This window comes from Balaenoptera acutorostrata, chromosome 2 (genome assembly GCF_949987535.1).
Source record: "Balaenoptera acutorostrata chromosome 2, mBalAcu1.1, whole genome shotgun sequence".
Taxonomy (NCBI): domain Eukaryota; kingdom Metazoa; phylum Chordata; class Mammalia; order Artiodactyla; family Balaenopteridae; genus Balaenoptera; species Balaenoptera acutorostrata.
In genome coordinates, this window is record NC_080065.1 from 148296174 (window position 1) to 148321923 (window position 25750).

General features: G+C 34.5%; 1 protein-coding gene across 2 annotated transcripts in view; it reads left to right on the forward strand.

The window, feature by feature from the left end:
* Positions 1-25750, forward strand: part of GABRG2 (gamma-aminobutyric acid type A receptor subunit gamma2) — a 133494-nt gene that overhangs the window by 31182 nt on the left and 76562 nt on the right. For both annotated transcript variants that reach the window (XM_007171412.3, XM_007171411.3), the window contains exons 2-6: positions 2743-2894; positions 4586-4653; positions 6936-7156; positions 9417-9499; positions 12075-12212. In XM_007171412.3, the coding sequence (XP_007171474.1) occupies positions 2743-2894; positions 4586-4653; positions 6936-7156; positions 9417-9499; positions 12075-12212 (662 nt within the window). The remainder of the gene's footprint in view (positions 1-2742; positions 2895-4585; positions 4654-6935; positions 7157-9416; positions 9500-12074; positions 12213-25750) is intronic.

Sequence of the window (25750 nt, forward strand, 5' to 3'; positions counted from 1 at the left end):
CGGTGCGCGGGCCTCTCACTATCGCGGCCTCTCCCGTTGCGGAGCACAGGCTCCAGACGCGCAGGCTCAGTAGCCGTGGCCCACGGGCCCAGTCGCTCCGCGGCACGTGGGATCCTCCCAGACCAGGGCTCGAACCCGTGTCCCCTGCATTGGCAGGCAGACTCCCAACCACTGCGCCACCAGGGAAGCCCGTCACTGACACTTTTATGTGAAATAATCTATTTGATTATTGTTATGGCATCCAATAGATGATGACTCTAAGAGAATTACTGGTGCAATTCTAGAAAGTTGTATTCCTTTTAAGAAATATACTTTTTTTCTTTTTTTAAAAAAAATATTTATTTATTTATTTATTTGGTTGTGTGGGGTCTTAGTTGCCGCAGGCAGGGTCCTTAGTTGTGGCAGGTGGACTCCTTAGTTGCGGCTCCAGGTTTCCTTAGTTGCAGCTTGTCAGCACCTTAGTTGTGGCATGTGGGCTCCTTAGTTGTGACATGCGAACTCTTAGTTGCAGCAAGCATGTGGGATCTAGTTCCCTGACCAGGGATCAAACCCGTGTCCCCTGCACTGGGAGCATGGAGTCTTATTCACTGCACCAATAGGGAAGTCCCAGAAGTATCCCTTTTCTTTTCACTTAATGTATTTTCCCTCCTGGTCTGCCAGAAAATAATAATAATGGTAACACCATCATACTTGGATTATTTATTTGTTAGTATGAGGAAGTGTTATGAACAAGCATACCAAACTATTTAATATATATACCCTTTCCTTGAAGAAACTTTAATAGGATGCTTTTATCAGAGAGGGAAAGAGGGAAGGGGGAAGGGGAAGGACAGAGATAGAGAGAAAGGAAGGAAAAAGTTGTGATTTTTTGAAAAGGCACTTTTGCCTGAACAAATTAAACGGTGATAAAATTTCATAATGATAACATCCAACATCCAATGGGCCAACTACATTCTTTTCTCAATGAGTTATCAGGGGGATTTGAAAATTTCTTTGTCAGGTAACTTTTTTTTTTCTTCTTAAACTAGTAAGATTTAGGTCATAGGATTAGAACTCTATTACACAGAGTTCATCAGTGCTGTAGAGAAATGATGAATTGAGGCTTAAGAGGAATTTTCCTAGCAGACAACTGCTCTCTGCCTGCATTGAAGTAATTCTCTTTGAGAGCTGGTTGAAGCTTTGTCCAGCCCATCATAAATACCCTCTAGGGGTACTCTATGAAATTCAAATTTTGTTTAAAGTTCTAATGTTAACTGAAGTGCAAGATATAAGACTGGCTATGTCAGGTTTTATGCAAATGTGTGACTCAGTTTTTATGTTTCCTATTCATAAAGCTTTAAAGGAATAAAAAGATTACTTACTAAGTTGATTCACGCCAGTGATTACTTTTAAAATTTCATCTCCCATCCTCATTCTCAAACCAGATTAATCACATAATCAGCTTTCTCCTACCATATTTAGTCATCTATCTATTTATCTATACATATATATGTTATATATGTATATATTTATCTATCTTGACAAATGAGTATAATTGAGTATAATATATGGTTTGAGAATATGATACATATTCAGGGTAATGTGGCAGTGATTTGATTTCTGACAAGATTCTTTCTTACCATATCTTTAAGAAAATAAACTGAAGATGAGAACTGGGATGAGAAACTTTATTTTGTTTTCTTTTTTTTCACCATAAGCAACAAAAGTAACCATACTGATAGAAATTAAATATTGATAAAAATTAAAATGGCAGCTTTTGCAAGGTTTTACATTGCCCCTAGATCTGGCAAATATAATCATTTTGTGTGTGGAGGGGAGAGGATGGAGTTTGGGGCAGGGGAGAGGCAAACTATAGGAATTCCAGTATCCTTCCAAAATCAGCCTTAGTTTCTGGTCCAGTTGTGGCTTTTCTGATAGGTTTTGGCATAGAAAACTGAATCATAGAATATTATGTCACTTTTTGATTATTCCAAATAGGTAATTTCACTTCTATGATTGTAGTACATTAACCGTTAGTGTGAGTTTCTAGCTCAGGAGCTTTTGCTGTAATAAAGAGTGGTTTAAAGTCTACAGCTACATCTTTCTTCATAGTACCAGGTTCTTAACAATCAAAGATAAATGAACCGCCCTTGCTTTCAGTGCAAGTGAGGGAAAAAAAAAATACACATACACACACCCTGGAGGAAGGAAAGGCAGCAAGACTGAGCCTCTCCTTAGTAGTTCAGTTGAGGGGGGAGAGACTTGTCTGGCAGTTTGTGGGAGTGAATCTAATTATCAGTCTCTTACTTTCATTAATAGGTTGGAGCAAGTTAATTTCTCAAAGGAGGAAGAAGTAGACATTATGTCTAAACTCCTAGACTACATTATGATCATTTAAGCATTGCTTTCACAAAAATAGTTGTGTTTTTTTTTTTTTTTTATAAGTCCTTTATGAAGTTGGGCAGGTGGACGGGAAGATCATCAACTATGGAAAAGGCAAAAGTAACGGGTAAAACATGGTACACTTATAGATGGGAGGACAGAGCATTGTGGAAAACTGAAGAGTATACTTTAATAGATTTTAATCTACATCTGTGAAGTTTAATTAGCTACACTAACCCTCAGCTGAGAATCTTCACTATAATCCAGTGTAACGCATTCCTGTCATCCTGTTTCATTTCTCCTTTCCTACCAGTGGTCTGTGAGTAAAAGTCAACTTGGATGGAGTCTGTATGTTTCTTGACCAATATTTTGTTTTCTTAGCCTCACTAGCCAAAAATCTGATGATGACTATGAAGATTATGCTTCTAACAAAACATGGGTCTTGACTCCAAAGGTTCCGGAGGGTGATGTCACTGTCATCTTAAACAACCTCCTGGAAGGATATGATAATAAACTTCGACCTGATATAGGAGGTATGTTAAAGCCCTTTGTGATGTGGGTTAGATAAAAACAAGTCTACCACATTAGGAGAAAGCATCAGCCCATTTCAATAACCAGAAGGATATAAATGATACTTTTACTAAATACTGTAAAAATAAAGAATGTATAAACAGCATTCAGGTCTGGGGGTAGACAGGGCACTGATAAGTTCAAAATGAAGAAAGATGATTTTCAAGTTAGCTTGAGAGATAGAAATTTAAATTTTCCTAGACATCTCAGACAAAGACTATAGAAGAAAAGTGACTTATTTTTGAAGAAACATCAAAAACAAACAAGCACACACTACTATATATAAAATAGATAACTAATAAGAACCTACTATATAGCATAGGGAACTCTACTCAGTAATCTGTAATGAACTACATGGGAATAGAATCTAAAAACGAGTGGATATATGTATATGTGTAACTGATTCACTTTGCTGTACACCTGAAACTAACACAACATTGTAAATCAACTATACTCCAATAAAAACTAATATTAAAAAAAGAAAGGACATACTGCTTATCTATAGCTGTGTAACAGACAGCCACAAAATTTCAGTGGTATACAGTAATAAGCATTTATTTAGCACTTTGCTGGGGGTGGTCTAATCTAAGCTCAGCCAGGTTGGAGCTGCTCATTTAAGAAAGCTGTACTCTCTTTCCACTCATGGGACCAGCATACTAGCTAGGCGTATCCTTCTCATGACAATAGCAAAGAACAAGAGAGAAAATAGAAGCTCATAAGGCTTAATGCTTTCGTCCATATATTATTAGCCAATGCAAGTCAAATGGTCAGGCTCAAAGTTCAGAGGCAGAGAAGTAGCCTCACTGATGTGAAGGCAAGGGTACAGATGCAGGGAGGAGTGAAGAATCCACTCCATCACAGAGAATTACAGCATGGCACTTCAAGGAAAATGGATAAAGATGAGAAAAATGTACTTGTTGAATTGAAGCCCAGAATGAATGGTATTATGAATCCTTGTTCATTAAATGTTAAATGAAAATGGAGCACATTCATTAGGTCATGGATGTAATACTACATGATTTTTAATATCAGTCCTCCTTGACAAATAGGTGTGTATTGGGTTTCCATATGGTTTCCTCGTATTATTTGATGAGTCACAGAATTCATTAAATCATTGAGGAAGATTGATTTTGTATTGGCTAGAGATGAATGAGGATAAAGTGGTCATAAAAGGAATCAACAGGGAGGAATGTTTCAGAAACAATTCATAATACTTGTTCCTTTTTATGTCTCCTTCATGTTTCTAATGCATATTATTTTCTAGATCACTAAGTAGCTATTTTTTTCTATATGGGCCCAGTCAAGTTAGAATGCCCAAATCAGTTCTAGAACTTAAAGGAAAGATAATAAAATTCAGGATATCTGAGAGATGGATGAAGAAAATCTGAGCAGTGTTTTCTTATTTATTCATTTTTATATAGTCTTAAAAGGATAATCAGTTTCAAAACTCTGCTATGCTTAGTTATTGTGTTTATGTGCTTAAGATACTTCTTTGAAAATAGCTAAATGTAGCAAATTAGTCACTAGCAACAAGTTAGCTGTGAATAAATCACTTCTAATGTAGCAAAATAAATCTCTTTCTAGAATAACAAGGACTAAGCATTAAAATATTATGCTTCTCCATATGCACATATTTCTATGGTTCTCTTTACAGTGAAACCAACATTAATTCACACAGACATGTACGTAAATAGCATTGGTCCAGTGAATGCTATCAATATGGTAAGTTTCTAATTGTCTATTATATTAACATATTAGAGAGGAAATGTGGTATCACAGAAATAGCAAGGGCTATACCAACAAAAAAAAATTTGGAAGGGAGAGAGAATCTTTCAGATCCTTTTTTCTCCCTTGTAATATAAAGATAATTATTTTTAATGATTTGTTACAAAAATTAAATGTGATCATATGTATAAAATTACCTTGGGTAAATGCTATAATCTTAAAATTCAACACTCACTGCTTATTTGGTAGGTCCTGCTTACTACAAAATAAAATATAGTGCTCTACTACTTTTTAGAATATTCAAGGTGTAAAGAGGTCATAGTTTGCTTCAAATCAGAATTGTTTCTCAGAGGAAATAGTGCATTAGATTTAACAATAAATGTAACTTCGTTCTTTTATAAAGCTTTCTATCCAAATCTGAAATAAGAAATTAGATTGGCTCCTATATAGAATAGAGTAGAACATAATATAATATAACATAACATAACATAACATAGTGATACTGTAACTTTAAAATAGTGTTTGCCAAGGAAGCAATAAAGACGCTCTGCTGAGTCAGAGAGATGAAAAACATTTATTGCTTTCAACTGGGCTGATTTAAAAAAAGTATACCACCACCTGCATACTCCATGCAAGTAAGTTTGCTTGTTTAACTCTTAAACAAATGCTATCATGTTACTTCTTTACAACTAAAATTCTGATGCAAGTTGTAAATATCTAAGAAGAATCAGCTATATATGTAGTTTGTTTAAACACAGAACTTAACAGTTTCAGGAATACTAGCGCCCAGAACTACTGTCCCAGGATCAGTTTATGAAATGCTGGTTTAAAGAATTTTAAACCTTTTGTCTGTGTGTGTTTGCCAAGACGTGGATCAGAAATTATTGAGTTACTCTACCTATTGGCACATCACTGATTAGTTGATAAAGAATATTTCATAGAGGAAGTTCCCCTCTCATTACTTGTGGACTGCAAATATGCAATTAACTAGTAAACAAAGTGGTATGACTTACCCCAGTGACGATGTAGTGAATTACAGTGAGATACAGGGGCAGGAGGGCAAAGATATAATCCAGAACAATGCAGATGAGGCAAAGGAAGAAGATTATAGTCTCATCCTGATTTTTTTTTTTTTATTCTTCATCATATATGGTGGTGGGTTGAGGGGATTAGACTAGGAAATGTGAATGACTCCCATCCCCCAACTCTCATATTCTAAGAACACTGGGGGTCATGTTCTAAGAACACCAAGGGTTTGTTCTTTAATTTTCTCATTTACAGACATGACTAAAATAGAATTATAAAATCATGCTAAATAATATCTAAATATGATAGGCAAATTAGATCTTGGGTGTTATGACTCCAGGTCTAATTCACATCACACTTTCTTTTCTTTGATTAAAGTTGCCACTTTAGTGATACATACGTACATGAGGGTATAATTATTACAAAGTCACTTGTCATCATAGCACTTTTAAATATGTTCTGTGATAGAGATTAGTACAGTAGTAAAGATTGTCTTTTAATTGGTGCATTTCCTCTTGTTTATAAAAAGAAGACAACAACTGTAATAGTAAAAACTAAAAATAGTTACCTTACTTTGGGTGTTTGCTATCTGCCAGACAGGGCACAAAGTGCTTTTTGTGTATAGTGTATTCCCCTTTTCTATCTTCACGCTACCTAACAAGATAGATTCTCTAGGATCCTCACTTTATTGTGAGGTGTGAGGTAGCTTAGCTTCCAGAGCTCCGGTTTAGAACTGTTTTGAGAACTGTTCTGGACTTTCTTTTACTCCATAGCAGTGGTTTTTGAACCTGAGTAATTGATCTCCTCAAGAGACAATTGGCAATGTCTGGAGATATTATTAGTTGTCACAACTTGGGGGTGGGGTTTGTTTTTGGTGCTACTGGCACCTAGTAGGTAGACACTAGGAATGGTAGTAAACATCCTAACATACACAAGACAGCCCCCGTGACAATGAATTAGCTGGCCCAAAATAACATGAGAAACTGCTCCATAAATACCTAATGCAAACAACTGTATCAGGGCTATGATCTTTTGCCAGAATTCACTTAGGTCTATTTTTTCATAATGTATTGTCTACAAAAGATGGGTGAGTCTCCTTAGCCAAGCTTCTGCTTTCTTTTGGACTATTCAAAGCCAAAGTAGCTTTGCTTTGTTTTGGCAATGAGAACATATGTGATAAATGCAAACAAATGCTCTACAATACAATCCTACTATATACAGGATGTTCCATTTCATCTTTTTCTTTAAAACAGGAATATACAATTGATATATTTTTTGCCCAAACGTGGTATGACAGACGTCTGAAATTTAACAGCACCATTAAAGTCCTCCGATTGAATAGCAACATGGTGGGGAAAATCTGGATTCCAGACACTTTCTTCAGAAATTCCAAAAAGGCTGATGCACACTGGATAACCACCCCCAATAGGATGCTGAGAATTTGGAATGATGGCCGAGTGCTCTACACTTTAAGGTATTCTTTTGGAAAAGGAAAGGAGTAATTGCTGGGAATAAAGCAAAGATCAGTCATGTTCTCTTAAAACAAAAAGAACAAAAGATGTCAAGCCTAAATCAGGTTGGCATGCTTGATCAAAATAGTACGTGATGATACAAAATTAGGTTTTTTTCTGTTATCAATGAACTTTTTCAAAGGACACAGGTATAACATTTTCTTTGACTGATGTGAGAACTCTATTTTCTCACAGGGACATGAGCCTAATAAAAAAGTAAGCACAGCAGATATTTAAGTTATTTGTATATATTTTCAATAATAGATATGAATAGTATGATTCTTCTAGATCTTAGTATCCAGGAACTTGTAGCTTCAAAATGGTTCATGTTAAATGCCTTTCTGACATATATTTTATGCCATAGGTAATATTCAAGATATAAAATATAATACTTTAAACTGGATCCAAAGCCTTTATCATCAGAGTTATATCAGTTACTAGAAAAAAGAGCCACAATTACAAAAGAAATTCATTGCATATATTTTGATTTCATCATGGGTTTTATTAGATTAGATGTAAGGTAATGACTGGAATTAGACTCTAGTGGAAATCAAATTTTGTCTGCTAAATAAGAGCTCAGTCTAACTTTTGAATTATTAAGTAAAGTCACACTATCTCAAGTCCCTTTATCATTCTCATAATATTATAGTCATTTTCCACTTGTATTAATTTGCAGAGTCACTGTACAATATTAAATTGTGGACCCCAGCTCAAAAATATCTCTCATAAGATTCATTCAGGATTTGAATGAGTTGCCTATCTATATAGAGAGATGATTTTATTCTTATCTATAATGCTTATCTATAATGATAAGCATTATCTTATCTATAATGAGTTGTGAATATGTTGCTTATCTATAATGAGTTGCTTATCTATAATGAGTTATGAATATGTGTGTATACACATATATATCTAGGTACCTGTCTGCAATCTACATTATCTTCAATTTTAACAATTCCAGTTTAATTTGGAGAAATGATACTAATAAAATATCTAATTTAATTATAATTTCACTTATGAATAAAACTAATCTTTTCTTTGGAAGAGCATATAATTACTGAGTGACAATGATTAAAACCTCTAGCTTTGGAGACATAATCTTGGGTTCAAATCTCAACTATGCCACTAGATTTGTGACTTTGGACGAGTCCAAGTACAATAAAGCCATAATAACTCTTATTAAATGAGAGAAAAATTCACCTTACTCAGTGCCATGCAGACAATTAAGGGCTCAATGATTATTAATTATATCTTAAGATCAGTAATTGCTCTATTATACCATAGAAAAATAAAATCTCCCCAATTAAAATTTATGCTAAACTTTTAATATAAAATGTTTATAAAACAACTTTTATTACTTTAAGATTGATATCTGTAATTGTAAGAAATATAGCTAACAAATTTGAAATTTTAAAAATCATTAACCCATCACCATTACAATTTAACAATATACTCATACTTCCCCAAAGGTGGTCAAAACATCTAGGACTCCTTTAAATTTTCTCCCTCCTAGAGTCCCAGGCTCTATTGGGAAAGAAAATCTGTATGTTTAATAAGCACCTCAGATGCAAAATAATTGAGACTCATTGGCAAACATTTTTCTGATATGTCTGTGTATATGTATTTAACATTTCTTGATTGCTATTAGATATTCTTCTACTCTTTAACATCCTATATAATGCCTTTATAGTGTTCCTTTGTAAGAATGCATAATACGCCATTGTGAAACATAGGTATTTTTAAACTCACATATAGTAGTTTAAAGCTAACAGCTAACAACTACTTATAAAGAGAAGGTTCTGCTTTAATTAGCAGATAAGATCTGAGATTTATCTGTATTCATTTACATGCAAACAGTGAATGAGTTTAAGTTCTTAAAACAGTTTGTTCTATTCAGTAAGTTAAGTGCATTCACTGAGCAATCTCATGTGTGCAATTAATTTGCCAAAAAAATTATGGGATAATAAATATTGAGTAAATGGAGTTGAGGTCAACGAGATCCTGTTGTTTAGTCTGTGAAAGTAAATGGACTACATTAAGTCTTCAACAATTTTCTCCTGGACTTGGTGAATTTCTTCAGTGAGGATCACCTTGTGTTATCAATAAGAATGGGCACCATACTCTCCAGGAATAAAAACAAATGGTCACTAGAAACTGTGCTAATGTACATTTTTTAAAACAGTCTAAAATCTTTCTATTTATGTTTCATATCTTCCTATTTAGGTTGACAATTGATGCTGAGTGCCAATTACAGTTGCACAATTTTCCAATGGATGAACACTCCTGCCCCTTGGAATTCTCCAGTTGTAAGTAATACTCGTTCTATATTCTGCGTCCCCTCTCACCACTTAGTCTTTCTGATTGCAATATCAGTTAATTGGGAGACTTAAACAGAATGCAAAATTGCATTAAGCAGTGTTGTTGACTTTGAAGATTCTGACAATCTCTTTCGTCATAAAAAAGGATCTATTTTATCAGGAATTACGAATAGATTTCATTGAGGCATAAACTTTTAATAAACTGGCAGTTGTTTCCTGGAGCCCTTTGTTGAGAAGGATTGTAAAGCTTGTCCTGGTCTCAGTAGAAAGAGGTAAATGTGCATTATACATCTCCACTCCCTCCGCGGGTCCAGAAGAGAGTAGCAGTACATTTGCTAGTTGTTTTCTCCCTTTACATATCAGGATACACAGAGACCCAACAATGTTGTTTGTTCATTCCAGTTTTGATATACCTATAAAGATAACAAAATTGAAAATTACCTCTTCCACCTGGAGTTCTAGTAATACCTAAAACTAGTTATCTACTAGTGAGCAAAAGACTGATTTTTGGTGTCATGTGGGTCCAATTCAAATCCCAACTCCATCACTAAAGACTTGAGCAAATTACTAAATCTCTCAATGAGTTCATAACACAGGTGCCCAATAGAAATTATAAGACCTGCCTCACCCCAATATTGTTTTGTTGATATATGTAAAATGGTTGGTACACTACCTCACACATAATAAGATTTAATCAAAAGCTCTATTATTTTATTAATTATTATTATTATCATCAGATAATAGACTATAGCAAGAAGAGCATGATGATTCTAATACAAATTAAGCTTTAGTAACCTTCACAGATATTTTCTGTCTGAATCGAAAACAAGCCTCAGTTTCCCCCACATTTGCCTCACTATTTGTTCTGCTGTTAGATTGCTCACCTCCTTCTTATTTTTGGACTGTCAATTGTGCATATTGGGTAGAATGAAAAACTGGCTATGAGTTTTAAGTTTTTAATATAGGTATAATTTCCCAGCCAGGGAGTGATGGAGACTCCTAAGAACCAACTAAATCATAATCACAATACTTTCAAAAAAAAAAAAAGAAAGAAAAAAGATGAGAAAACCAATCACCTGTTTCAATAAACATCATTTCCAGAGAGAACCAAAGGAAAACTTCACTGTATATTGTATATATTGAGAAAAATTCCCATTGTAAATCTTACTTCATATGTTCTACTTCATCCAAGAATAGAATATTTTTTAGTGAAAGCTTACCTAAGGTTTAGGAGATTGGATTTCTTTTCTTTTAATTTTCCAACTGGGACTACTCCTCTACTGAGTCAGCTAAACCTTAAGAAATAGTGATTTCTATGCCATCAGGTTCCTGATCGACAATTGTCTTCTGAACCCAAAATCAACTTAATATTACTTACTGCTATTAAAACAATTCAATCACCAACATGTTGTCCATAGGAAGTTCCTTAATATTATCATTCGTATTCTCAGTTTTCACCACATCCAGCCCTACCAGCCTGCTACCACCACTCAATAGCAATCTGGGGATTCGGCTTTCTTTTTTCTTTCTTCTTATTAATAAAATACAGTGGACAAAGAGTTGGACCAAAAGAAAGGAACAAAAGGAAACAAGGGATTTTATTCCAAGAAGTCAATCAGCCTCCATAATCAAAATTACCTTTCCACAGCATTATTAGAAGACAAACAATTGAGAAGATTTCTAGTTTTGTCATCTATCTTACTTGAGTTTATTCTGCAGCTTACTTATAAAATAATGTTTATGCATTCAACAAATATATATTGACCATCAGTACCATGAAATAAGTATGATCATCATCCCCATAAGTGAACGAATAATTTAGAAGAAAAATTGAGAAAGCTTTCTAGGATATTATGGCTAGGAAAAGGTACTGATAATCATTATATTATCAGTGTAATATTTCTTTCATGAATGCTTTCTTTTGTTTTGGCTGAACATAACTGAGCTGTAAGGAATCTACACAGTTCTCATTGGTATCTTCCCCTTGGTATTTCTACTTACTGCTTTTAGTTGCAGATTTCTGTATATTAAAATGAAGCCTCAACAAATTGAGAGAGAGAATAATGTAAATAGTTGAGGTAATTTTTCCCAGTCATCTTCTATTCCAAGGACATGCCCTGGGGAGGGATTTGAGTCTGCTCTTCTTCCATTATTTTCTGTTTTCTGCATGACTCTCAAAATCTTGCCCTGTTGACTCCCTTTCACCATAAACAATATCTTGCATATGTACTATTTACTATATACTGGCTCCTTTTTATATCTTATCCCAGACAATGTAAAGTATGCGTATAGTATATGCAAAACCGTGTATAGTATACCTTCTATGCAATTTAAGTGCTTTTCATGGGTAATTTTGACCTCATGGTTTTTAAATCTAATTTCCCATTAGGATATGGGAAATTGTATTGATTTTCCCTATGGTAATGCTCTTTAGTCCAAGATCCTCATCTAAGTCAAAACTGTCTCTCTTGGTATCTCCCTCAGTGTCTTGTTCATAGAAGGTGGTTGCCACATATGTTCATTTTTAATCATTTAAAATGTGTGCTTTCTTATCTCATGGCAGATGGCTATCCGCGTGAAGAAATTGTCTATCAATGGAAGCGTAGTTCTGTTGAAGTGGGTGACACAAGATCTTGGAGGCTTTATCAATTTTCGTTTGTTGGACTGAGAAATACCACTGAAGTAGTGAAGACAACTTCTGGTAAGATGCACTTGAAAATAATTTTGAGTGACCCTTCCAGAGTTTAAATTCTGGTGTATATGATTTAGAAGCTTTCAACACTTGTCTAGAAATGATATTCAGAAAACTAAATGAAGTGTTTTAATTTACTAGAGAAAATTATAATTGGTATTCTAGTGCAATACATAAATATAAATGGATTTTATCAATTTAAAGCAAATTAGATTCAAATTGGATAAGCAAATTATTTGCTTAATTCCCTTAAGAAAAATAAGTAACAGTTATTAAAAAAGAAGAAAATACTTGTTAGGCATAGGTATAATGTTTCTTTTAAGAAATACGTTTCATATTTAAAGTATCACATGGGGAAGATTAACTTCTCAAAAATGCAGAAAAGTGACCAGAGTGGATATGAACTAATTCCATGTTCAGTAATTAAATATTTTGAACTGGCTTCATCAGTGAATAAGGAACTGGGTTTTGGTGTCAGACAGGCCTGGGTTCAAATCCCAACTCCATGATTTACCAGCTACATATTTTAAGAAATTACTGAATTTCTCAGGGGATCTGCTCTCCCAGATAACCAATGTGGACAAAAAGATCTGCCTCGCAGTCACACTGCATGTATTAAAAAAAAAAAAAAAAAGGTAAAATGCTTAGAATGATACCTAACACTTAGCATTCAATAAGTAGTAGTGCCTAATAGTATTAGTTATAATTATCAAGTATGCATGGGACCTAATGTGGTCAGGACTTCAGTTTTTTTTCAAGAGAAACTAAAAATCTATAGTATTTTTATATCAGATATCATAATTTTTAATGGTATTAATTGAAGGTGATTTAAAAAACCATGTGGGGCAAGTCAAACATATTTCCAGACCAGATCTGTCTCATGGGTGGCTATAGGTTAATACAAACCCTCTGCAATGCTGAGTGCATATTCCATATAGATTATTCCAGCTACTCCTTTTTAAAGTTATGTGAATTTAAATATGTCCTAATTTCAAATATAAACATTGTGTTCATAGCTTACCATCTATTAAGACATACTTTTTGTATTTGTTACCATGAATTAAGCTGTTTTCTGTTGATTTATTCATGCATACCTGATTGTTTTCCTCCTGAAATTCATAGGACATATTTTTGTGTTGACTCATTTAGAAAAAGGCCTTGGTCTGTTGTACAAGGAGAAACAAATTAAGGACCTAGACAGAAATGGAAATTTAAGATTCTACCTTCATAAGCCTCATCCTCTAAATCAAAACCCTAACATTGTTTTTGGCATTTGCAGATTTCTTCAAAAAAAAAAACAAAAAACAAAAAACTCTTATGTTGCAAATAGAATCTGAAATAAAATCAAAGAAATGCTCTAGTTTATTTTTAAAATGTGGCCTTATGTTCTCTTATTCGTTGGAAATCCTGACCATCAAGTACTAGAACAGTCTTTATTTTGGTCACCAAAACAGATTCAGGACTGCCTTAGAACAGGTCTTCCATCTATGAGAGAGCACATGTAAAAATAATCTCTAAGTCTATATGCTTCCAGAATAAGAAATTGGGCATTAAGTTCTGTTGTATATTCGTATCTCTATAGTTATTACAGCACCCTAAAACAGAACCCACAAATTTATGACTAGCAGATCTTTTGTTCAGTCACTTAAGCCCAGAGTGGCATTAAAACCGAACGGTGGTGAGGGAAGTGTTGGCTTTATATCATAGGGTTTGACATCATCCCCTCCCCAAAGTCTCATACTGAGAATAATCTAGAGTATTTACTGTCTAACAAGAGATACATCCAAAAGAAAATAATCTATTTACTTAAAGCATGGCAAGAAAATTTATCAAGGTATCACAAGGCTATTACTCTTCCTAGAGAAATCAAAGCAAAACTGTATTGGTATCAGATTTGATATTGAGTAGCATCATGTAATTGATTGTATCAACTCCTTGTGAGTTTTAATATGGAGGTTAGCCTCCACCTTGGTCTCTTGTCCACTCCCTGCTCTTGCTGGTTTGTTTTTTCTGTGTGGTATCATTTCACTTGCCTCTGGGAAGAGAAAGGGCTGAGTTGAAAGTTAACACCAGTGCCGACAGGCAGCCTGATTATTGTGACAGTTGATTTTGTAATGATTGGAAGTTTCTGTGTGATCTTTGTTTCATTTCTGATGCCATTCTTATCTTCAAAGCATGGCTCCATAACTAGTTAATATCTACAAGGAAGTTATATTAACAACTTTCTTGGGAAGTTATCAGAAGATCAAAATTATAGCCTTTTTGAATCTTGGCCATTACAACAATGTGGTTTTCTCTTAGACTTATAGTAAATGTATCTCCCTTTGAGAAGCCTCTGTCAAAACTAGGAGAGAATAGTGCCTAAAATTAGGCCTAGTGTACTGCGGAGATTGCTAACCTTCACTCATTCAAGTCCACCTTTCATGATTTTGTTGTATCTAAGTGGTGACTGTACTGTGGGTCCCTTAGTATATTTTTTCTTTAAATTGATTCCTTGTTATTAGTAAAATGATTTTTTTAAAGGAAAGTTCACATTAGGACCATAATTGGAAAATGAGAAGCATTTGACATAAATAGAAATTGATATAAGAATATAATGAAAAATGAACAAATGTTCTTAAATTTTAAGTGCACATGTTTGTGTTCCCTGGGCTCTGAGTATGTGGAAAAAGAAAGAAAGAGATAGTAGAGAAAAGGAAAAGGGTAACTAGCTCCAAAGCAAAACAGTTCCTTGATTTAAACAGAAGGGTAGAAGAAGCAGGAAGGAATTTTCTTACACATAATTTGAGGCTATGTGATAATTCTGTATACACCACCTGAATCATCTTTATCACCATTTATGTGTGTGTCACTCCTGAGAAAAATATTGCCTCGGTGGTAGACTGATAAGACTTGAAGAATACCTTTAATTCTTGGTCAATACATCAAGATAGATTCTGGATCCATGATTTCTCTTCAAATCATCACCTCTTCCTGATTGCTCTGTATGTGGTAATAGCACCATCATTGTCCCAGTGAGCCAGGCGTGTGAACACTCAGAGTCACATGTCCGCCTCCCACATCTAATGAATCACGAAGGCACATATACCTCTGAAATATCTTGTGTAACTGTCCTCTTTTCAGTTGCCATTGCCACTGTCCTAGTTCACGATCGTGTCTGTTCTCATCTGGACTCTGTTGGGAGCCTATTAAACTACATCCCTGCTGTCAGTCTCTCTTTTCTACAGTCTATCCTTTATACATTAATCATAAAAGCTAGCACTTACTGAGCACTAACTACATGTACCATAGCAAACATTTTATATACATGACCTACTTTAATTCTCATTACCATAGTCATATTTAATGTCATTAACACTGAAGGTATCACTGCGGTTAAGGAAACAGACTTCTAGGGGTTCATTTACTTGCAGGGATCAGATTTGGCAGCTGGGACATGAATTCAGGTGGTTTGCTTTCAGACTCATGCTTTTAATCACTGCGCTATTTTTATTTGCACTGTGTCCCAATAAGTCTTCCTGAACCACAGCTTTCCTCATGTCCCAAGAATTCAGGAGATTCAATTAAGCACAAGCTATTGTTCCTAATATATAAGCCCCTGATCTCAGGAACTTTCCAGCTTGGTTTTCTATAATTTCTCAGCTTGTGACAGAACTACTTTGTTAATATTTTCATGAATATAAATAGCTAATCCTATACACACATTGAATTTCAGTCTCCTTTCTTTTTTGAATGGCTTGTCAGCTCAGCCCTACCTTCTTTATGACTTTAAAACATAGAAAAACAGCTTCTCTTCTGCGAGGCCTTTCAGACCTTAATGCCAGAATGCGCACTCTTGGAGCCAGACAGCTCAGGTTTGAACACTGATTTGTATACATTACTGAATATATCTAAGCTCAATATCACCAATGTTACAGGGTTACTCTCAGGATTAAGTAAAATAATCCACTGAAAATGCTTAAAATTGTGCCTAACACATAGAAAGGACTCAGTAAATGGAAGGCACCATCATAATCATCATCAAACTCCCCCAGGGCATTTTCACCTACTTTATGAAAACATAATTTCCACCTTATATTTTTTTAGCAGTTGTTTTATTCCCTCTTTTCTGCCCTCTCATTCCAATTAGTCATAAACTTCCCAGTGGAAGCCTTCTTTTAATCATCTTTGTATCCATGATGCTATTAGCCTGGTGATTTGCTTAGAGTTGTTGATTAGAGTTGTTGATTAGTAGGTAATTATAAAATGGATTGCTTGTGACAATTATGTTGATAAAACCATAAAATTTCCCTCAATTAAATAAGCAATGCAGAATTTTACTATATATTTTTCCATTACTCATTGTTTTCTCTCAAGTAGAAGACCTTGTTCTTTCTAGTCATATTTCCATGGACAGTTCACCAAATTATCTACATGATTTTTGGTATCAAGCAGAGCTTTGTTCCTGATGTTCTCATCCTGAGATGTGGGTTAGAAAAATGGGCAAATGAGTTTCTTAGGAGAACCTGCATTCTTGGGATACCATTGCCATTATTATGAATCAAAAAGAAATACATCGTGTTCTTCCTACATTAGAAAAATGTTAAATCTATTTTTCTTCCAGTTTTATTGAGATATAATTGACATACAGAACTGTAAAAGTTTAAGGTATACAGCATGATTTGATGTAAATAGATCATGAAATGATTACCATCATAACTTTAGTGAACATCAATAATCACATATACATAATAAATTAAAGAAATAGAAAACAAAATTTTTTCCTCGTGATGAGAACTCTTAGGATTTACTCTCTTAACTTGTAACTATAACATATAGCAGTGTTAATTTGTCATGTTGTACATTACATGCCTAGTACTTATTTATCTTATAACTGGAAGTTTGTACCTTTTGGCTACATTCATCCAGTTCTCCCTCCCACCACCCCCACTTCTAATAACCACAAATCTGATCTTTTTTTCTATGAGTTTGTTTGTTTGTTTTTGAAGTCTAATTGACCTACAACAGTATGTTAGTTCCTGGTACACAACATATTTCTACACATTCAAAATGGTCACCATGATAAGTCTAGAAAACCGTTAAATCTTCCATATCGTCTTTAGAAATGTAAACATCATTGTTTCATAGTTTTTTGGCATTCCCATGTACATTAACTATTATATACTTCCTTTTTGTCTTTAACCCACCTTTTTGGCTTCGATTCCATGTGCAAGTTATATTTTCTTGATTTCTATTACAAGAAATGCATAAATACTAAAATAAAATTAAAAAAAGAACTCTGTACCACTAAATTCATCTTACTTTTCAACAGTGGCATGCAGACCACAATTTTAGAAACACCAGCTCTGTGGATGAAGTCCATGTTTGTTGCTTGATTTCTAAAATATATGTAATCTACCCTATATCTTCAAACATTGCCCATTATTCTCACACCATATCCTTTATTTTCTTGAGGTTTTTTGGATAAGTTGAACCTATTTCAGGTCTTCGTGCTCATTTTTCTTAATACTAAGCTCAAGTTCAACCTTCTCTGCCTATATCAGTGTATACATATTGGTCAAATAATTCTCCAAATAGAAAATAAATAGGGCTTCCTTGGTGGCACAATGGTTAAGAATCCACCTGCCAATGCAGGGGACAAGGGTTCAAGCCCTGGTCCAGGAAGATCCCACATGCTGCAGAGCAACTAATCCTGTGCGCCACAACTACTGAAGCCCGTGCGCCTAGAGCCTGTGCTCTGCAACAAGAGAAGCCACCACAATGAGAAGCCCACGCACCACAATGAAGAGTAGCCTCCGCTCACCACAACTAGTGAAAGCCCATGCGCAGCAATGAAGACCCAACACAGCCAAAAATAAATAAATTAAATAAATAAATTTTTAAAAAAGAAAAAAAATAGCTCCCACCTTCTAGGCTGTGTTTTAACTTGTATGTCTTTGGCAAACACAGGTAAAGATACTCATCATTGACATAAACTATTGTGGGGGAAATAAAAAGAGAAATGAAAACATACGTAAGTTAATGGTAATTTTTTTTGAAGAGATTGGAATAAAAAAATTAATAAACCTAAATGATAGGAGAGAAGTAAACAACTGTAACCCAGTCCTACAGTCTTGGGTTATTTTGGAATCACAGTAAGTTGTGAGCCCATTTTAGTCAATAATAAACTTTTCAAACTACTTGAAGCAACCTAATATATTAAATGAAATCAGTGTGAAAGACTGCACAGTAATAGATTTTTATTTTATTTTTAGGCTTCAATTTAGAAAATTTAACTTTGGTTTCAGGAGAGGAAAATGAATGGATTACGTAAAGAGCTGGGCCAGGAATGGCCATGGAGAAGTCACTTGCCCTTTCTGGGATGAAAATTCCTTATTTCTAAAGAGAATGCATTTGACTAGATGCTTCTTTAAAGTCCTTGGACTTATTTATAATCTTTGATGTAACCAAGGTTACACTATAGATGTCTCAATGTAGGAGTAACTTTCTTTATAAATTAATGATTTCCTAGAATGTTTCCCTTCATCAAGTTTTCGACAATTTCAAAGCAAGTCAAATGCAAAAATAAACTCCTTTAGGCTTCTAACTTAAAAGGGATGACATTCCCACTCCATTTTTAAAATCTGTTTTGTTATTAGTGATGTGACATTATATATATACTGGAATATTCATATATTACATTTAAAAATCCCACATTGGAATGCAAATTGGTGCAACTATTATGGAAAACAGTATGGAGGTTCCTTAAAAAACTAAAAATAGAGTTACCATATGATCCAGCAATCCCATTTCTGGGTATATATCTGGAGAAAACTCTAATTTGAAGAGATACATGCACCCCAGTGTTCACTGCAGCACTATTTACAATAGCCAAGACATGGAAGCAACCTAAATGTCTATCAACAGATGAATGGAAAAGAAGATGTGGTACATATATACAATGGAATATTACTCAGCCATAAAAAAGAATGAAAAAAAAAAAGAATGAAATAATGCCATTTGCAGCAACATGGATGGACCTAGAAATTATACTAACTGAAGTAAGTTAGAAAGAGAAATACAAATAGCCTATGATATCACTTAAATGTGGAATCTAAAATACGATAACATGAACTTATTTACAAAACAGAAACAGACTTGCAGACAAAGAAAACAAATGTATGGTTTCCAAAGGTGAAAGATGGGGGAGGGATAAACTAGGAGTTTGGGATTAGCAGATACAAACTACTGTATATAAAATAGATAAACAACAAGGTCCTACTGTATAGCTTAAGGAACTATATTCAATATCTTGTAATAACCTATAATGGAAAAGAATATGAAAAAGAATATATATATCTAACAAAATCACTTTGCTGTCCACCAGAAACTAGCACAATATTGTAAATCAACTATACTTCAACTAAAAAAAAAAGAAGGTTTAACCATTAAAAATATAATCCCACACTGGAATTTTAAATTCCAAGATTGCTCTGACAGTACCTAGTGAGGAAATGGGGCTTTAGAGGTGGAGAGGGGCTGCATAGAGGAGTCATAGGAAGTCTAAGGAAAATTGTTTTCAAGGTGACGAATTTCATTTCTGCTTACATTCCATGGGCAAGAACTAGCTGTGTATTCCTGTGTAGATAAAAATGGGGCTGGGAAGGGTAGCTCAGTTGTGTGCTAGGAAGCGACAGTGGGTTTTATGACTTTCTAGCGTCTGTGAAACATGCATAACATCATTTTATTTCTCACAGGCTTCTCAGAGAAGTAATATTTTTCCTTTTACAGATGAAGCAACTTAAGTTTAGAGGAGCTAAGTAATTTGTTAAAGGCTATTCAATAGAGTTATTTACCCAGATCCCAAGTTTTTACCCCACTGCCTTTCACAAACACATGAGGTAAAGAGATGAATTAATTAAAATAAATTTATTTCTAAACTTGATAATAGCTACGTTTATGGAGACAGTGCAATGAAGTAATAGCATTTAATATGATAACTATATACATATATCAAAAAAATGTTAACTTATAGGAATAGCAATTATATTTACATGGGGCAATAACATCAAGTGAGAAACAATTTAGCAACAATATTTTACTTTTTCAGAAACATATTTATTGCTTATAAGATATTATTACTCACTTGCTAAGTGAACCTATGGATCACCAGGCACATCTGGCCTTAACTAAGAAACTATTGGATCCAGTATATTTGTATAATAGTGTTACTTGCAGAAAAGTCTCATCAGAAAGAAATATTAATAAAAGGATTGCATGACTACTATTTACAGTAATTTTGAGGACTAATATCTTATTTTGACCGTCTATCAAAACCAACCAGGTCAAGACAACATTAATTTTTATCCAAGTATATGGTGTTTCCTAATTCAATCAAAATTCTTCTTTTGCTACGTTTAAAAGACATGTTCATCAGTGTGACTGATCCAACTAAAAGAGCTCTCCTGTTCAGCTGCTGTCCCCAAATAAATGTAAACCATTAAATAATTTTAAAAAACAAGAAAATGTGAGATGGTGGAGACTGACTCTGTAGACATTGTGCTCTGTACACAGACTCATTGAATGTTTCTTTCACTCTATTTGATGCAGTCAAATAATTCCTTCATCTTACTTTTGCATTTTCAGAAAATAATGCTATCCAGCATTGCAGCTATGCAAATTTGAGCATGTCAGAGACTGAAAAGGGCATCAAATAGCAGTGAGGAAAATAATGCTTTTTTTTGTTTTGTTTTGTTTTATACTTAACTTTCTTTTCTTCAAAAGGAGGTTATTATGAAGGTCACAGCACATTGCAGGCATAATAGCCCGGAAAAGCATTTCTGGGGTATACAAGCTGGGGCTGAGCAGAATTTGTTTACTATTCTCGTTTGCCACTCCTGAAGTCTATCTCGTTTAGGAAATCAAGAACAGCTAGTTTTATTAATTCAGGGCAGAAAGAGATCAGAAAAGCCCAAGGACTAGAGAATTGACACATATATTAAGCATGACTAAGTATATTATTTTTTTGCTTACTTAAAAAAATTTTTTTTATTGAAGTATAGTTATGCTAGTGCTGTGCCAATCTCTGCTGTACAGCAAAGTGACTCAGTTATACGCATATATATGTTTTTTAAAATTCTTTTCCATTATGGTTTATCACAGGAGTTTGAATATAGTTCCCTGTCTGTGCTATACAGTAGGACCTTGTTTATCCATTCTAAATATAATAGTTTGCATCTACCAACCCCAAACTCCCAGTGCATCCCTCTCCCTCCTCCCCTCCACCTTGGCAACCACAAGTCTGATCTCTATGTCTGTGAGTCTGTTTCTGTTTCATAGATTGGTTCATTTGTGTCATATTTTAGATTCCATATATAAGTGATATCATAGGGTATTTGTCTTTCTCTTTCTGACTTCACTTAGTATGATAATCTCTAGTTGCATCCGTGTTGTTGCAAATGGCATTATTTTTTTCTTTTCTTTTTTCTCCTGGCCGTGCCTTGCGGCATGTTGGATTTTAGTTCCCTGACCAGGGATCAAACCTGCACCTCCTGCAGTGAAAGCATGGAGTCTTAACCACTGGACCACCAGGGAACTCCCCTTGTTTACTTTTATATATGGTGTCTCTGCTATTCAAGAAACTGACAGTGCTTCATGTTTAACATATAAACCACATCATAAATGTTTAATTTTTCACATTTGTCTCCTAGTTGGTCCACCCCAAAATTAACTACTCCTTGTTATACATCATCTCAGAATAATGTCAAAAAGAAATACTAAAAAATAGCATTTTCTCTAGTTCTTCTCCCCTACCCTCCACAAACCTAATTGTTTTGCCCATAAGCATTTCTCTATCAGCTCTATAAGATGGTATCTTTATTTGTGAATACTGAAGTACAATAAATGACATTGATAATAAGATGAAAGCTTCAATGTAGATAACTGAGTTTACTGGAAGAGTTTCCAAACATGATTTCTAATCTGCCTTTACTTGTATGACTTACAGCACCATACACTTTGATTTTCATCATATCTACTGTTCACTGCTAAGTGGTGAAGAGCTTTGTAATATAAAAGACAATGTGTAATGCATGAGCTGTGAAATACCTCCTTGCTAAACATATAATGCAATCACGAACATTAATTGTAACCACTTAATTACATTTTCTAAGTTGGTGATTTCTTTTTACCAGTATTAGTGACTGAGAGTAAAATTAGATTGATAGAAAAATAAAATTTTAGGGCTAAATATCAAAGATTAAGGCCAGTTGTAATTTTACTTTGGGTAATTACTCCAAAGAGGTAAAAATCACTGTAAATTGGTAGTCAATTGTGTAACTGCGGCCTATAGCACAGATCATTAGACATGGACAGAGTTAAATTTTATTTATTTCTGTCAACATTGAACAATTGAGAAATTTCATATGCAAATCTTAAACATCTTAAATATCTGGGTTGTCATTTGCATTTGAAAATGATTGGGTAGAGTTGAATTCTCACCTGTCCTAGTGGGTGAGAGACACAATCTCCTTTACCAAAATTCCTAACACCCCCTGTTGTATTTTCAGGACTATATGATTTTCTTCTTGAAATACTGTTCCCTTATTTTGGAAAACTATATGCATCTCATTTGAACTATATATATCTCACTCTAAATAGGGGGAAATGAAAGATAATCATTTCCCAAATGAGAACACATATGTATCTGTGGAAATGAAGAATATTCATTTACTTTTAATAGGCGGAGAGAATATCTATCACAAAATGATACTGTAAGAAATGAATGTGAAAACTACTAATCAACCAAGGTTTGCCTGAGAGTAGACAGTGAGTTGCAGAGAAGTGTCATAACCTAGCCAACCTAGATCTCGCTTGCTTTTCACATTCTACAAATGGGTTTATTTATCATAAATATCTAGCATATGCAATGCAAATTGATTTTAAGTTCATTCAGTTTATCTCTACCACCTGCTTTCATGGAAAATGGATTTTAAACAGAGTTGTGAAGTTCTATATATGGACATCTGTGCATCTAGTCTTCTCTGTATTTTCCTTTTATTTTTTTGTTTCAGCTTACATCTAAGCAACTAAAACGTGTATTGCAATTTTCCTGCACATTACTGATTAGCAGCCTTGCATAGCCAATTAACACTTTTTCCTTCATCTTCTTTGATAAAATAAGGCAGCTGGATATAGCACAAAAAAACTATGATTCCTTTTAAGAGTTTCCTTTGTGGTTGTGTTACCATATAGTTGAATGGCCCTGAGCAAGTCATTTTCTCTTTCGGCCCTCAATATCTTCATCTCAAAATAAAAAATTTAACTAGATTAAATGTGAAGGTCCTTTTCACTCCTAAAATGCTGTTCTGTATTTCCTGATATTTAGCGGCTCTGTCATAAAGCAAATGTCTGGTGGGTATTTAGGTTTTCCATGTTCCCATTTCCTAAGAGAAATTTCTTCATGTTTTCTTATTCTGTAAAACTCAGCAATTAATAGATCTAGTTTATCTGTCAAGTATAGAGAACTCTGGGAGCTACTGTGGGGCAAGAGGCCCAGGGGGTTGGCATAGAGATGGTTGGTAAATTAGTTAAGGTATGAAAAAAATGAATTTGGCCTGGGAAAAATAGGCCCACTGTGGGTGTGAATAGCGAGGGTGGAATTTCATTGAATTCATGTGGATGAGAAATTGCAGAGGATGAAGATAGGACAATGGCTGTGACATGGCTTTCGTAGAGGAGAAAGAATAGACACCTGGCATCCTCAAACAGAAATAACACTTGCAATCAAGAGCACACGGTATGAACTTAGTTTATTATTTTGTGTTTAATTATATAAATTGGGCTGCTATGAATCAGCAGTCCATTAAAATAGTACTGATACTACCAACTCTGTAATAATAATAAGAATATAATGTGCTAGCATTTGTAAGACCTTTATATATACATCATCTCATTCACTTTTCACAGTAATTCTATAAGGTGATACTCATTATCCAGGTGGCATTATGATGTACAAGCAATCTTGTAGAAAAGTATCCAGAAAGGGTAGAGACTTCTTCCAAGACCATAGAATAAGTTACTAAACAGATACCTGTGTTTGCTGAGAGGCCAATTTTCCAATCCAGTGATGACTGAGCTGTTCTGAATTTGTGTTTGCAGAAAGACTTGTCCTTGGCTGTATTTTTGCTTAGTGTATAATTTCTTTTCTCTTTATTGTTATGGCATCTATCTATCTATCTATCTATCTATCTAAGTTGATTGCACACATGTAAGGTAGAATCAGACTGTATTTGTCAGCTTAAGCTAGACTATGCTATGGTAGAAAATAACCCTCAAATCTCAGTGGTTTAAAATTTATATATAATATTATACATATTCTTGTATTGCTCTTTCCACTGTGCTTTTTCATTCGGTGGCATGCCATTCTCAGAGTCAAAGGTGAAATAACAAAAGAATAAAATGATTCTTAAAGTTTCTGCTTGAGGAAGCAAGAAGAACTACAATTCTGCAGCCTGTGGAACGAAAACCACATTCACAGAAAGAGACAAAATGAAAAGGCAGAGGACTAAGTACCAGATGAAGGAACAAGATAAAACCCCAGAAAAACAACTAAATGAAGTGGAGATAGGCACCCTTCCAGAAAAAGAGTTCAGAATAATGATAGTGAAGATGATCCAGGACCTCAGAAAAAGAATGAAGGCAAAGATCAAGAAGATGCAAGAAATGTTTAACAAAGACCTAGAATAATTAAAGAACAAACAAACAGAGGTGAACAATACAATAACTGAAATGAAAAATACACTAGAAAAAATCAATAGCAGAATAACTGAGGCAGAAGAACGGATAAGTGACCTGGAAGACAGAATGGTGGAATTCACTGCCATGGGACAGAATAAAGAAAAAAGAATGAAAAGATATGAAGACAGCCTACGAGACCTCTGGGACAACACTAAACACAACAACATATCCATAATAGGGGTCCCAAAAGGAGAGGAGAGAGAGAAAGGACCTGAGAAAATATTTGATGATATTATAGTCGAAAACTTCCCTAACATGGGAAAGGAAATAGTTAATCAAGTCCAGGGAGTGCAGAGAGTCCCAGGCAGGATAGACCCAAGGAGAAACATGCCAAGACACATAGTAATCAATGGACAAAAATTAAAGACAAAGAAAAATTATTGAAAGCAGCAAGGGAAAAACGACAAATAACATACAAGGGAACTCCCATAAGGTTAACAGCTGATTTCTCAGCAAACTGCCAGAAGAGAATGGCACGATATATTTAAAGTAATGAAAGGGAAGAACCTACATCCAAGATTACTCTACCCGGCAAGGATTTCATTCAGATTCGATGGAGAAATCAAAAGCTTTGCTGACAAGCAAAAGCTAAGAGAATTCAGCACCACCAAACCAGCTCTAAAACAAATGCTAAAGGAACTTCTCTAAGTGGGAAACACAAGAGAAGAAAAGGACGTAAAAAAACAAACCCATAACAATTAAGAAAATGGTAACAGGAACATGCATATCGACAATTACCTTAAATGTGAATGGATTAAATGCTCCACCAA